At 45.8% G+C, this 13,600-nt stretch overlaps 1 protein-coding gene across 3 annotated transcripts in view; it reads right to left on the bottom strand.

Moving 5' to 3' along the window:
* Positions 1-3,803, bottom strand: part of IGF2BP2 (insulin like growth factor 2 mRNA binding protein 2) — a 163,998-nt gene extending 160,195 nt beyond the window's left edge. For all 3 annotated transcript variants that reach the window (XM_005675253.3, XM_018046975.1, XM_018046972.1), the window contains exons 1-2: positions 3,529-3,803; positions 1,881-1,941 (exon numbers count right to left, since the gene is read on the bottom strand). In XM_005675253.3, the coding sequence (XP_005675310.2) occupies positions 1,881-1,941; positions 3,529-3,706 (239 nt within the window). In that variant the 5' untranslated portion in view covers positions 3,707-3,803. The remainder of the gene's footprint in view (positions 1-1,880; positions 1,942-3,528) is intronic.

Genomic DNA, 13,600 nt, shown 5'->3' with positions numbered 1-13,600 from the left:
TCAGACATCTTCAGTGTAGTGAATCACACACAGCGCATTTTAATCTACCTCCTAGGTATTTCATATCACCCACAGTGTTCAAAGAAATCATGTCCCAATAGAGCTGTAAAAGTCCTAGATTGCTCTTTAATTAATACTAAAAATTTGGGACAAGCTTTTAATTCTAAACTCTTATATAAACACAACAAAATCATTTAAATGACCCTCCAGCTAACAGCAAATAACCTCTGCGTTTTGAAAGAAAAAAGTTAAAAAGTAGTATACTTGTGACAAGTTTCAAGAGATGTTAATAACTTTAGATAAACTAGTATTTCACTTACATTGCCACATTAAATAATGTTCTTTGCAACATGAAATGAGACACCAACTAACCAAAGTTAAAATTCTACTGATTTTTCACTAACTATAACTCCAAAAGAGAACTCAAAACTATACAGTCAATAGAATTAGATATTTACAGAAATACAACCCATCAAATATTTTGGGTGGTTCTTTTAAACCTTGTTCAATATATTCATCCAATATTCAAATGTTATGAGTAATTCTAACTTACAATAAATAGTTAACGTATCAGAAAGCTTGAAGTTAGATTTATCAAGCCAAAAAAAAATTTTTTTAAGTATACAAATTTAAAATTCTTAATTGAAAAACCTATCAGTTGCGCATTACATCTCTTCCTAGCGAGAAGTAGCTTAATGTTACACATGAAACTGCAAATCATAACTTTTGTGTCTTTTTTTAAAGGTATTAAGTAGTTTTCTGATATGCCACTGGAATCATTGGTAAACAAAAGATATTTTGTTGCCTAGTTAAAACATACCTGGAAATTTGCACACATTTTTAGAAACCCCTCAACAAAACATCTATGTGTTTAAAAATTAGGATAGTTTGTTTTAAAATCTATTCAATTCTGGCAAAAATCAAGTAAATGGTTACACTGTTGAGAATTACAAATTGTAAAGGTGGTAAGTCACAGACTTCACTTAGAGTCTCCAATTCAGCTACTTAATGACTAATGGTGAAGAAATGTATGTGAATGGGATATAAACTAAGTTACGACACATAGGAGAAAAAAATTCTAGAATGAGTAATAAAGGGCCCAAATTTAAAGTCCACAATAAACTTTAAACAAAGATGTTCTCCCTCAATCTCTCCTCATAGACATTCTCATGTAAGCAAACCACTGTGGAGAAAAACAACCTCCACAAAACTTCTTACTTCTTCATTAACAACAGTGCACTTAAATATAATTATAAATTTCACAGTTGTATTTGTTTAGCCTCAAATGTATCTTAAAAGCAACAACAACAACAAAACGCTCAGAAGCAATATCCAGTAGTCTCAGTGACTTAAAAAGTCTGTCTTTTAACCGCCATCCAATCCAAACAACCTTCTTGTTTAAAGCGCTATGTAAAATATCGACCTTTAACTGAATTATTTTATTATTCAACATTTAAGCTATCTAAAAAAGAAAACTAATCGCGAAGTTTAGTTAAGCAATTTAGCTGACACAGTAAATATTTACTCTTAACATCTCACAGGAAGTCTTGACAAGCATTTGCTGCCATTGTGCTGGGGGTTAGGGTGGGAGTGGGGGGGGGGGAGGCAAGTTTTCATAAACAACTTAAATGGTCCCAGCAAATTTAACACAGCTAGTGTTCGTCACCCCCACCCCCAATAGGCACCAGATATTTTCCAAGTACAGTAAACACCTTATATAATGAAAGTAAAAAATGTAACTTTCTAAACTATTTTATCTCCACTGACAAAACAAACAAAAGCCTCTTAAAAACTATACAAGCACATTAAAAAAAAAAACTGAATGTATTTTTATTTATATGTGAGACCAATCACAAAAAAACTAAGCAAAATATATTTACCTGAGCTTTTTGGAGACTGAGTAATCAACTTCCATGATTTTCCCATGCAATTCCACTTTACCTTTAAAACAGAAATTAAAGCACTCAGAACCTTGCTGTGATCAAATCGGCGGGGGTCTAGGAGGGGCACGCACAGAACTCCATGCTCCGGTTCCGCCTTCGGGCGCCCTCCAGGGGTCTCCTACCCGGCTCGAACTGGGCAAACTTGCTTCCCAGTGGGAAAAAAAGGTGGGCGCCGCGTTTCGCCTCCTTCCTCAGGGACGAGGTGGGAAGGGTGCGAGCCCGGATCCCGACCCCAGGTAGAGCTGTGGGTGGCATTACCGGAAAAACAAATTTAATAAAGAGCGGCGCCAATTTGAAAGGATGAGCTCATTTGAAACTCAAGCTGCAGGGCTGGCGCGGCCCCGCTCCTCTCCGGGCCCCTACCTCTCCATTCCGCTAACCCGGGCCCCAAAGGCCCCGCTGCGCTCCCCTCCCTGCCCTCTTCTCCCGGTGGCCTGGGAGAGATGCGCCGAAGCCCCCCGGGGTCCGCTTCGGCGAGAGTCGGGTCCCCGCCGGCTTCTGATCACCTTGGCCTCGCCGCCGCCCCGCCCCCACCCCGCGCGCCGATGGGGAAGGGGCCGCGGCAGCGGGCAGAGGCTCGGGGGGCGCAGGCTCGTGGCCTGGGGGCGAGCGCGGCTCCGAGCGGTGCGTGTGCGAGAGGAGAGTTGGTGAGTGCGCGCGCGCGCGAGTGTGTGTGTGTGTGTCGCTCTCCGTCTCCCGTCTGGGCTCCAGCGCTCTCGCGGGCCCCCCGGTCGCCTCTTTCTCGGTCCTCAGCCCGGGCCCCCACCGAGTTGAGACAGGGCACCTCGTAAAAAGGTGCTTCTGGCCGAGCGGGAGGCGGGGGGACAGGCGGCGGAAAGCCCCTAGCCCCGAGTTCTTCTCAATAAAATCGGACAAAAAATTCAGAGAAAAATAGGAGCGCTTGAGACGAGCGAGAAGGGAGTGAGGTTCGGGAGAGGACCGAGAGAGATGTGCCGTCGTGCAAGGGCTGGGGTCGGGGGACTCCCCGAAATCTCGAAGGGGATCGTCAGGGTGGCGCCGAGGGGGTGCCGAAAGTGGGGGGCCGCGGGGCGACCTGGGGCGGGGGGCTTGAAAGGAGAGTGCGGCTCAGGGGACGCCAGAGGGCGAGAAGTCCTGGGCACGAGGCACGGGAAGGGGTAAGGTCCGGTCAAGGGAGGAGATGGAGGGGTTTCTTTTTGGGGGGGGTCCCTGACAAAGGGGGTGACGGGAAGGTCAGGGAAGAAGGGGAGACGGGGGGGCTCTCTAAAGATGGGGGTGGGGGAACTCTGGAGAGCAGCTCGGGGAGCCGGGAAACTGGGGGTCCCCGGGAGAGCCAGCGAGCCTCGGGAACCCTCGAGGCGGCACGGGGGTCGCCGCAGGGCTGCGGCTGGGAGGGCAAGGGGTGAGTGCGGAGCTGGGGGGGGGGAGGGGAGCGGGCCGTCCCAGGAGCGGGCCGGCGGTGAGAGTTGAAGGTCTGGTGCGTGGAAGTGAACGTGAACGCCGGAGCCCCCGCCGGGCGCCGCCCGCAGGGCTCGGCCTCCCTCCGGGCGCCGTCCCGGCCTGAGCAGGGCGAGGCGGGGGGAGGGGGACAGCGCCGACTGCTCACCCGAAAGGGTCTCGATGGCGCGGATGGCCCAGTTCTGGTCGGGGTAGTCCACGAAGGCGTAGCCGGACTTGAGCAGGACCTGTCCCGCCAGGGGCAGCTTCCTGTCCCCGAAGAGCTGCCGGAGGTCGTCGGCGGTGACGGCGGGGCTCAGGTTCCCGATGTAAAGCTTGTTCATCATACGTCTCTTCCCCGAGAGCCCGCGGCTCCCCCGGCCCGGTACCCGGCGCTCCTCGCCTCCTCCGCTGCCCTCGTCTCCCCTGCTCCTCCTCCGCCCCCCCTCCCCGCCCTCCGCCCGCCCGCCACCCACCCCCACCCTCAGCCTGGCTCCCCCCACCGCGGCCGGCCGGGCCCGCCCGGGGGCAGAGGCGGAGGCGGGGACTCTGTGCGGCTGCCTCCTCGGGGCAGAGTCCCGGGCCGGGCGGCGGCGCGCGGACAAAGCGCTCTCTCTGCCTCCCTCTCTCTCCCTCTCTCTCCCTCTCAAGGCGGTGGCGGGAGGAGGAGCAGCGGCGGGCGGCGGCAGCGCACCCCGCGTGTGTCTGTGTGAGAGTTTGTACGGGCGTGTGCGCAGCCTAGAGTGAGCGAGCGAGCGAGCGCCCCCTCCCCGCCCCGCGCCGCTGCGCCCCTCGCCTCGCGCCCCCCGCGCTCCGAGCGCTGCGCGCTGGCTACCCCGGCTTCTGCCCCGCGCCGGGCAGGCGGAAGCGGGTTGCGGCCCGGGGCCGGGGCTCCCGGACGCCAGAACCCCGGGGCGGGTGCGGCGCGGAGGCCGGGCGAGCGGCGGGGCGGGGAAGGCGCGCCGCGGGCGCGGGTGGGAGTGCGCGATGGGGAGCGGCTGGAGCCGCAAGGCGTGGGAGGGCGAGGGGCTGCGGGAGAGAGTGGAAGGGGGTGTGCGCAAGGTGGACCGGATGTGAGGGCGCGGCTGCCGGGCCGGCGGGAAGGTGTGTCTCGGAGGTGAGAAGCGAGGGCAGGCTGGGAGACCACAACTTTCGCGGCGAGTTGGCCGAGTCCGGTTCCCCGCGCGTTCTCCGGCAGAGCGCTCGCTCGGAGACCCGCTCCCCGCCCGGCTCTCCCGGGCGACCGGGCGGCGCGTGTGGTCGAGGGGAGCGCGGACGGGAGTCTGGACGCTTGGGGGCCCGGGACTGGCCGGGCCCATACGAACCTTGCACCCCGGGAAGTTGCTCCAGCCCCGGGCCTCAGTTTCCCAGACGGCGAGGGGAGAAGGCAGGCCAAAGCGGAGCCACGTCCCCTCCGCCCGCACCCGGTGCGCCCGGAACCCCGCGGCCGGCGGCAGCCTGACGTTGGCAGCTGCTCTCTATTCTGGGAAGTGCCTAGGGCTTCCCGAGCGGCCGCTGCGAAGCCAGGTGGCGGGTGGGGAGGGGGCAGGGGCTGCAGCCGGGAGGACCGACGCTCGCTGCCATGCTTCGAGGCCGGGTTCAGCCCCCCTCAACTCCCGCTGGGATGGTGGGAGGCGAGGGTGACTGGAAGCGGAGGCACTCAGGCGGTGGAGGAGTTCCCCAAGCTTTGGGAAGGGCCGGGAAAGAGGTCCTTCCAAGCGGAGGAAACAACGTGACCGACGGAAGAGGCTGGGTTGGGATGAGAGCAGCCCGAGTCGAGGGGCTACGGAAGGAGCCAGACAGACTAGAGACCGTTTGGTCGTTCCGGGGCCCGCCTGGAAGTCTGATGGTTAGAACCTGGTCCCAGCCAGGAAATGAAATTCTACAGAAAAGAAAAAAAAAATTGGCAGGATTCAGAGGCGAAGGGGCGAATAGACGATTCCAAGATCGGCATTACTGGGGGCCTTGGGAGAGGTGATGGTTTGACCAAAGAAATGTGCATTTTTAAAAATTTATGTTGAGAACGTTAAGGGTTTCCTGATGGAGAAACCACAAATGTAGGGATAGTCTCCTGGCTGGGTCGTGAAGTACTCTTTCTCAAGATCTCTTGTTGACCAAGTGGATGGGGAGGCAGTACGGCTTCTTAAACAAAACAAAACCAAAAAAACACGTTCCCTGGCCCCTTCCTTTGAAGACTGACTGTGAGCCTGAATTCTATTTTCCTTAAGTAATCCCAGGTGATTGTTGTCTGGGAAACACCGCCGGTGAAGGCCTTTTTGGATTAGGATGCAGACCTCAGCTGTGTGACCTCTATGTAAGTGTTCCAGCAAGTCAGCCTAGATTTCTTCAACCATGAAGAGAGGATACAGGGACCAACTCTTGGCTGTTGTGAAGGCTACACAAAGGATAACTGAATAGTGTGAGGACACAGTGGACACACACTTAATGCTTGTTTCTTTTCTTTCCCCTGGAACTCCCAAGCTTTAAAATACTTCCTTGTGGGGAAACATCTCTTTAAATAGTTGTCTAGAGTAAAAAAGGTAGTCTTTCTCACCTAGGTATCTGCAGTTATTTGAATTCTGGCTTTGGTCTCAAATATTTATATATTTCCTCTTTCTAGAAAAGGAACTGGATTTTACGGCTCCTGGAGTTAGGAATGGACTTTGCTATTGTTTCTCAAACTAATAGATAAGTTAGGTATGGATGCTTCCCTACTAAAATGTAGTGGAGAATCACAAATGAAAACTCCTGTGTGTGTAGAAATCTCAGCAGACTAGAAATTAATGATCATCTGATTATTTACACAAATATCCCTAATTGGTATCATCACCTTCATGCTATTTGCTTTATTTTACTTCCAGTATTTCAAAACTGCCCTTTCTAAAAGAGAAACAAGAGTGGCAGGGATAATTGGTCTCTTAAAGGTTAGTAAAACTTCTGTTGTATAATATTTTCAGACATTGTGAATTCCTTGGACCTACTGCAAACCTGCAAACAATGTAGCATGGATTCTATAGTGGGTAGCAAGTATCTAAAGATTCTTCTGCATTTTGTTATTATCCGTAAGTGCTCTCAGGTGATTCTTGTCTAGGACCCACTGGCAGGTAGAAGGAGTTTTCCTATTAGGATTAGGACCTCTCAGCTGCATGTCCTGTAGTGTTCCAGCATCTCTGAGCCTAAGTTTCATTATCCACAAAGACAGGATAAAGCAACCAACTCTTGGCTGTTGTGAAGGCTACACAAAGGATAATAGCAAGTATCTATAGAGGTGGCTTCTGATGAACTTTTTTACCCAGTTTCATGAGATCACTTTCATTTTTTTTTTTTTCTGAAAAATAACTGGTCTTTGCTATAATTTGTGTGTTCTGTCCTGCTGGTGATTTGTAGACATGGTGCTAGAGAAGAGCTTGAATGTTAAGTGTGGTGGGGGATGTGTTGCCACCACACCTCTGATTTGTAGCACCTGCAGTTCGTTATCCTACAACGTAGAGTTGCTTTTTCATATGATGGAGAAGGGAACAGCCTCTGAATGCAAAACGGAAATCCAAAAGTCATTGCGAACAAAATTCGTTTTCTACCTGTTTTCTCCGAGTTCCCGTAGCTCCTCCCTTCCCAGAGAGATGAACTGGAGACTGATCCGGGCTGAATTTAAGCTTAATAAGCAAAGATTTTATGAATGTTTCACTGAGGTCAGAAGTTTGGAGAAATTCTTATATTAGGCATATTACTTCTAAGAGCATGTATTGAACTTTTCCTCAAGAATTTCAAAACAGTAACAGATCCCCGTGGTTTTCCAGTAGTTCTTTTGGGCAGGATGGTGGTCAGGTGGTTGGGACAAGATTTCTTAATGTCACTTTGCAGGCAGGAAAACTGAGGCCTACAAAAATAGACTTTTTATTCATCGTCATACTGAGAGCTTGAAACATGATTAGCAAACACATATTAGCCTAACAAAGAGCTCATGAAGTATTAAGGTTTCGTCTGGACTTTCATGACAAATATTTTGTTCATGGATAGAGCATCTTCTTATAGCATCACTGTGATGGTCTTGACCTTTGAAGTCTTTAAAAAAAAAAGCCACAGTGGAAATGTGTTTGTTCAACTAATGTTGGAGATGACTACGGCCAATGGTTCTAGGTAATCCAAGGATTTGGAAGAGAAAAGGAGCCTCTTGGCTGGAAGGCTGGTGGATTGCTGGAGGAAATTCAGTGTTTGATAATACAGTTTTGGTGGGGTCAGCACCTGCCTGCTTGTTGGGAATGGTTTGGTGATGGGGAAACATTGTTTAGATACTTCCTGCTGAGTTGGCAGAAGAGAAATTGTTTGACCTTAGTTGAGTTAATCCACCTCTCTGAACTTCAAATTCCTCATTTGTAAAATAGCCCAGCCTACTTTTTCACCATAAACTCTAGCTCCCCTGTCCTTTTCATAGTTTCCAAATCCTGGGCCATTTCAAAGCTCTGCTCCTTTGTGCATACTGCTCCCTTTCTCTGGACTGTGTTTCTTCCCTTGATTTTCTCCTCTGCCTTGACCCCAGGATACACATAACACTGCCTTTATACAGATAAAAAAGTCTAGCGGTGATACCCCTGAGGTGTACATTTTAAACAGGTGGATTTTATGGTTCATGAATTACATATCAACTGTAAAAAATTGTATGAGAAAAAAAGTCTTTATGAGATCTTAGTTTTTCATCCTATCACTGGGATCAAACCTGGCACATAATAGGAACCTAAAAGGTAATATTTGTTGCATAAACAGTTATCTGAGATTTGCTGTAAGGATTAAGTAAAAATGCATTAACCTATCTTGCACAGCACTTGACATATAGCAGGGAGAAATGTTCACTTTCACCTCTTATTGAATTCATTCATTTATTCATGGCATTACACAGTCTTAGGCACTAAGAATCCAGAAATGGATAAATATCCTGCTCAAGGAGTTTATCATCATGGAAGAAGCAGATGTATAAACAGATTACAGTCTGGCATTAGAGATGCCCTAAAAGGCTGTGAGCATAGAGGAGAGACCATCTCATTCAGCCTAAGGTCAGAGAGGGAATCACCATGGAAGAATGGAAGTTGGAAGTGTATTTTGAAGGATAAGTAGGGATTTTCGAGGAATGGGAGAGGAATTGTGTTCTATATAGAAGGAATAACATATGCAAGGCACAGAGACAAAAAAGCATCTGCTCCACACCTAAAATCAAATACTGATTTAAAGAAGTTTGAGAAAAGAACAGAGAAAATAATGCCAGAAAAACAACAGAAATTAGAAACTTCCGGAATTAACTACATGGAACTCCAGATTGAAGGGGTTTACTGAAGTCCCAGCACAAAAGATCCAGAACAAAATCACGCTGTAAAACTTAGGACCCACTCAAATTATGAAAGCATCTGTGAGTAAAGAGGTCACATAAAAAGGATTTGGAAAGAGAATGGAAATGTATTTCTAAAACAAAGGACTCTAGGAGGCAGTAGAGCAATGCCTTCAAAACCTAACTGAAATGATTTCCAGTCTAGAATTCTAAACCTAGTTAGACCATCAGTTGAAAAGACATGCAAAGATTCAGACATGCCTCCATTTGAGGGGAAGCTACTGGAGGTTAAGTGCCAGCAACACCATGAAAGAGGAAGACATGGGGTTTGGGAAATAAGGAATCCAACCCAAGAGACTGAATAGAAAATCCAGAATGCCAGCAATGCTGCAATCAGAGAGCAATCAACATAGGCTGGAGCAAGGAAACTGGTGGATTGGAAAGTGAGGACTTCAAGGAACAAAGAATGGAACTCATGTATGAAAGAAAGTGTGTTAGTAACTCTTTTGTGACCCATGGACTGTAGCCTCTGTCCATGAAATTCTCTGGGCAAGAATACTAGAGTGGGTTGCCATTTCCATCTCCAGTGAGTACATAGTAATAATTTCTGATAGAATGGCAGGCACATTGGAGTATTTGGAAAAAATCACGGGTATATGGAAAACTAGGTAAATGGAAAAACAAGGAAATCATTAACTCTAGGAAAACACATGGTCATACTAGAAAGGATCAGTGGTCATAGGCTCAACAATGAAAATATTTGTACAGTCATAATTTAAACACACTGTATTATCCAGGCTGCAAAAGAGAACTTAAGAATCAATCAGAAAAAGACAGCCATTAAGAAAATAGGAAGGAACATGAATGAGCTAATTCAAAGAAGCAGCTCAAATGAACAGTAAGCTCAACTCATGAGTAACTGGGAGAAATTAAAACTTTTCACAAATAACAAACTGACAAAAAATGTAAAATGATGAGACAAGGTATTGGTGAAGGTTAGGAGCATCAGAAACAACCATCCACTGCTGGCAAGAGTATACATTGATACAATTACTCAGAAGAACAGTTTGTCAATATCTAGTAAAACTGAAGATATAGGCCCTTAGCACTCCCTGGCAACCATTCTTCTAGATGGCTTTCTCTTATATCATCTCTCTTCACACTTCAGTGCTCTTCATCTGCTGTAGATCTCAGCAGGTAACCTTGCTTTTTACTTCACTGAGAAAATAGAAGCAATCAGAAGAGCACTTCAACAAATCCCCAGTATGTCTGTCTACATACCTGCACCCATGCCCATAGATTCTGCCTTCTCTCCTGTTACCATGGATGACTGCACAAAGAGGGAAAGACTGATGACTTCCAAGAAAATGAACAAATGTGCATGTCCTTTGACCAAGCAATTTCTCCTCTGAAGAACCATGTGCCAACAAGGAAATATACAAGGTTTGTTGTAGCACTGGGATAGTGAAAACTCAAATGTCCGGCAGAAGGAAATGTATTTTTTTAACAAACGTGTGTATAGGGACTTCCCTGGTGGTCCAGTGGCTAAGACTCTTGGCTCCCAATGCAGGGGGCCCAGGTTCAATCCCTGGTCAGGGAACTAGATCCCGCATGCTACAACAAAGATCGTACGTGAGGCAATGAAGACCTCCAGTGCCACAACTGAGACATAGTGCAGCCAAATAAATTTTTATATTAAAAAAACGTGTGTATAGTCATAAATCAAGCCAAAGGGTATGCATGTGATTTGTTTCCCCTGGAATCACTGGTTTTCCCCTCTATCCTGGATGAAATACATGAAACAGGCTACCTATATCAGTTAAAACCCACTCCAGTCTTCTTGCATGGAGAAAGGAGCCTGGCAGGCTACAGTCCATGGGATTACAAAGAGTTGGACCCGACTGAGTGACTAGCATACACACACCTCAGTTAAAAACCAAAACATATCATGCTGAATGAAACGTTTTTGCAGAAGGAAGTATTTATGATAACATTTCTAAAGTTTGAAAATGTGATAAACCAATTCATAGCTGATATGGATATATTTGTATAGTATAAATGTATAAAGTATGCATGAGAATGACAAAGTTTAAATATGATGTAATGATTATCTTTGGGGAAGCTCCAAACTTGGAATAATAATCACTTCTTGGAGGATAGAAAGGGGACTAGGAGATGGAGGGGCACACGTGGAATTTTCATTATAACTGGTTTTTGTTTTTTAAAGCTGGGTGTTAGGTAAATGGATGTTTATCATTTTTTGCCTCTTCAGTAACAAAATTTTTGTTACTCTATCTGGCCTAGAATGATTCTCAAACCAAATTAAGCATGATAATCATCAGAAGAACTTTTAAAATACAGATTCCCAAGAGATACCACTCGGACTCCAAAATGAAAATTTCAAAGCTGGAATCCAGGGATCTACATTTTTTTAAAACTGAAAGTTTTTTTGGTTTATACCTACATATACTTATGTATTTGTGTACACACATATATAGATTTATATTAGGTTGGTGCAAAAGTAATCGTGGTTTTTCATTGTTGAACTTTACCATTTGATACTGGAATACATCCTTAAATAAATGTGGTTATATTATACATCATTTTGATGCACATTTCTCTCTTTGTATTTTTGCTAGTAACCTATTACTTCCTGTTTGTTTTGTATGTATTTTAGACTATAGAAATGATGTTAGAAAAAAAAGCAAATTTGAGCGATTTTTAAATTTGAGTTTAAAATGGGTCATAAAGCAGCAGAGACAACTCATAACATCAACGACACATTTGTCCCAGGAACTGCTATGAATGGTGCAGTGGTGGTTCAGTAAGTTTTGCAAAGGAGAAGAGAGCCTTCAATATGAGGAGTGTAGTGGCCGGCCATTGGAAGTTGACAAAGACCAGTGGAGAGCCATCACTGAAGCTAATCCTCTTACAATTTCATCAGAAGTTGCTAAAGAACTCACTGTCAACCATTATATGGTCATTTGGCATTTGAAGCAAATTGGAAAGTGAAAAGCTCAATAAATGGGTGGCTCATGAGCTAACCACAAATCAAAAAAAAAATAGTTGTTTTGAAGTGTCTTATTCTACACAACAACAAGCCATTTCTTGATCAGGTTGTGATGTGTGGTAAAAAGTGGATTTTACATGACAACCGGTGCTGACTTGCTCAGTGGTTGGACCAAGAAGGAGCTCCAAAGCACTTTCCAAAGCCAAACTTCTCCCAGAAAAAGGTCATGGTCACTATTTGGTGGTCTGCTGCCTATCTGATCCACTACAACGTTCTGAGTCCCAGCAAAACCATTACATCTGAGAAGCCTGCTCAGCAAATCGATGAGGTACGCTGAAAACTGCAGCGTCTGCAGCCAGCAGTGGTTAAAAGAAAGGGCCCAATTCTCACACGTCATGCAACTAACACTTCAGAAGTGGAAGGAATTGGGCTACGAAGCTTTGCCTCATCCCCCATGTTCACCTGACCTTTCACCAACTGACTACCACTTCTTCAAGCATATCAACAACGGTTTGCAGGGAAAACACTTCCACAACCAGCAGGAGGCAGAAAATACGTTCCAAGAGTTCATCGAATCCTGAAGCACAGATTTTTATACCCTACAGAAATGAGCAAACTTATTGTAATGGTTCCTGTTTTGATTAATAAAAAATATATTTGAGCCTGGGGCTTCCCTGGTAGCTCAGATGGTAAAGAATCCACCTGCAAGGTGGGAGACCTAGGTTTGATCCCTGGGTTGGGAAGATTCCCTGGAGGAGGGCATGGCAACCCACTCCAGTATTATTGCCTGTAGAATCCCCATGGACAGAGGAGCCTGGTGGGCTATAGTCCATGAGTTTGCAAAGAGTTGGGTGTGACCAAGCAACTAAGCATAGCATAGCACTTTTGAGCCTAGTTATAATGATTTAAAATTCATGGTCTGAAACCACAATTACTTTTGTACCAACCTAATATATAAACATATATGTAATGTTGAACTTGTAGAAAATTTGCAAGAATAGTACAAAGTTGTCCTGTAAAGCATTTATGCAGATTTCTCAAATGTTAATGTTTTACTGTATTTCTTTAATCCTTTTCTGTGTTTCTCTGAACCATTTGGGAGTAAACTGCAGACAGAATGTCCCTTTTTGTCTTAAGTAACTTCAGTTTATATCTACTTAAAGAATAGTCTTTATATAACCCCAGTGTAATGATCAAAACCAGGAAATAATACTCTTATCTACAAACCTTATCCAGATTTCACCAGTTGTGTCAATAATGTCTGTTACAGCAAAAGAAAATCCCAAATTGTTGCATTTGGCTGTTTTGCCTTTTTACTCTCCTTTAATGTGCACAGTTCCTCAGTCGTTCCTTGCTTTTCATAACATTGACTTTGTTGATAGAAACAGGCTACTTATTTTGTAGTCAGTCAATGTTAGTGACATAGTCATGTCCAACTCTTTGCACCCCATGGACTGTAGCCCATCAGGCTCCTCTGTCCATGGGATGTCCCATGCAAGAATACTGGAGTGGGTTGCCATTCCCTTCTCCAGGGGATCCTCCCACCCCAGGAATCAAACCCGGGTCTCCCACATTACTGGTGGATTCTTTACCACCTGAGCCTCAAGGGAAGCTGGAGCGTCTTCCTCAATTTGAGTTTTTCTGATGTTTCCTCGTGATTAGATTCAATAGGTTTTCTTGCAGGAATACAGAAGTGATACTGTGTATTGTATCAGGAGGTGCACAATGCTGATTTGTCCCATTATTAACTTTGGTGATACTAACTTTGCTCATTTGCCGAAGGTAGCGTGTGTATGTTCCCTGTTACATAGTTATTCAGTATCTCTTGGGACAATACATTGAAACTACACAAATACTCTGTTACTTAAAGTTTTGTATTGCTGATTCTTGACTGGTTAAGGATTTTTATTACGG

The sequence above is a fragment of the Capra hircus genome, chromosome 1 (assembly GCF_001704415.2).
Source record: "Capra hircus breed San Clemente chromosome 1, ASM170441v1, whole genome shotgun sequence".
Classification (NCBI taxonomy): Eukaryota; Metazoa; Chordata; class Mammalia; order Artiodactyla; family Bovidae; genus Capra; species Capra hircus.
This window is presented reverse-complemented; position numbering and strand designations above follow the sequence as displayed.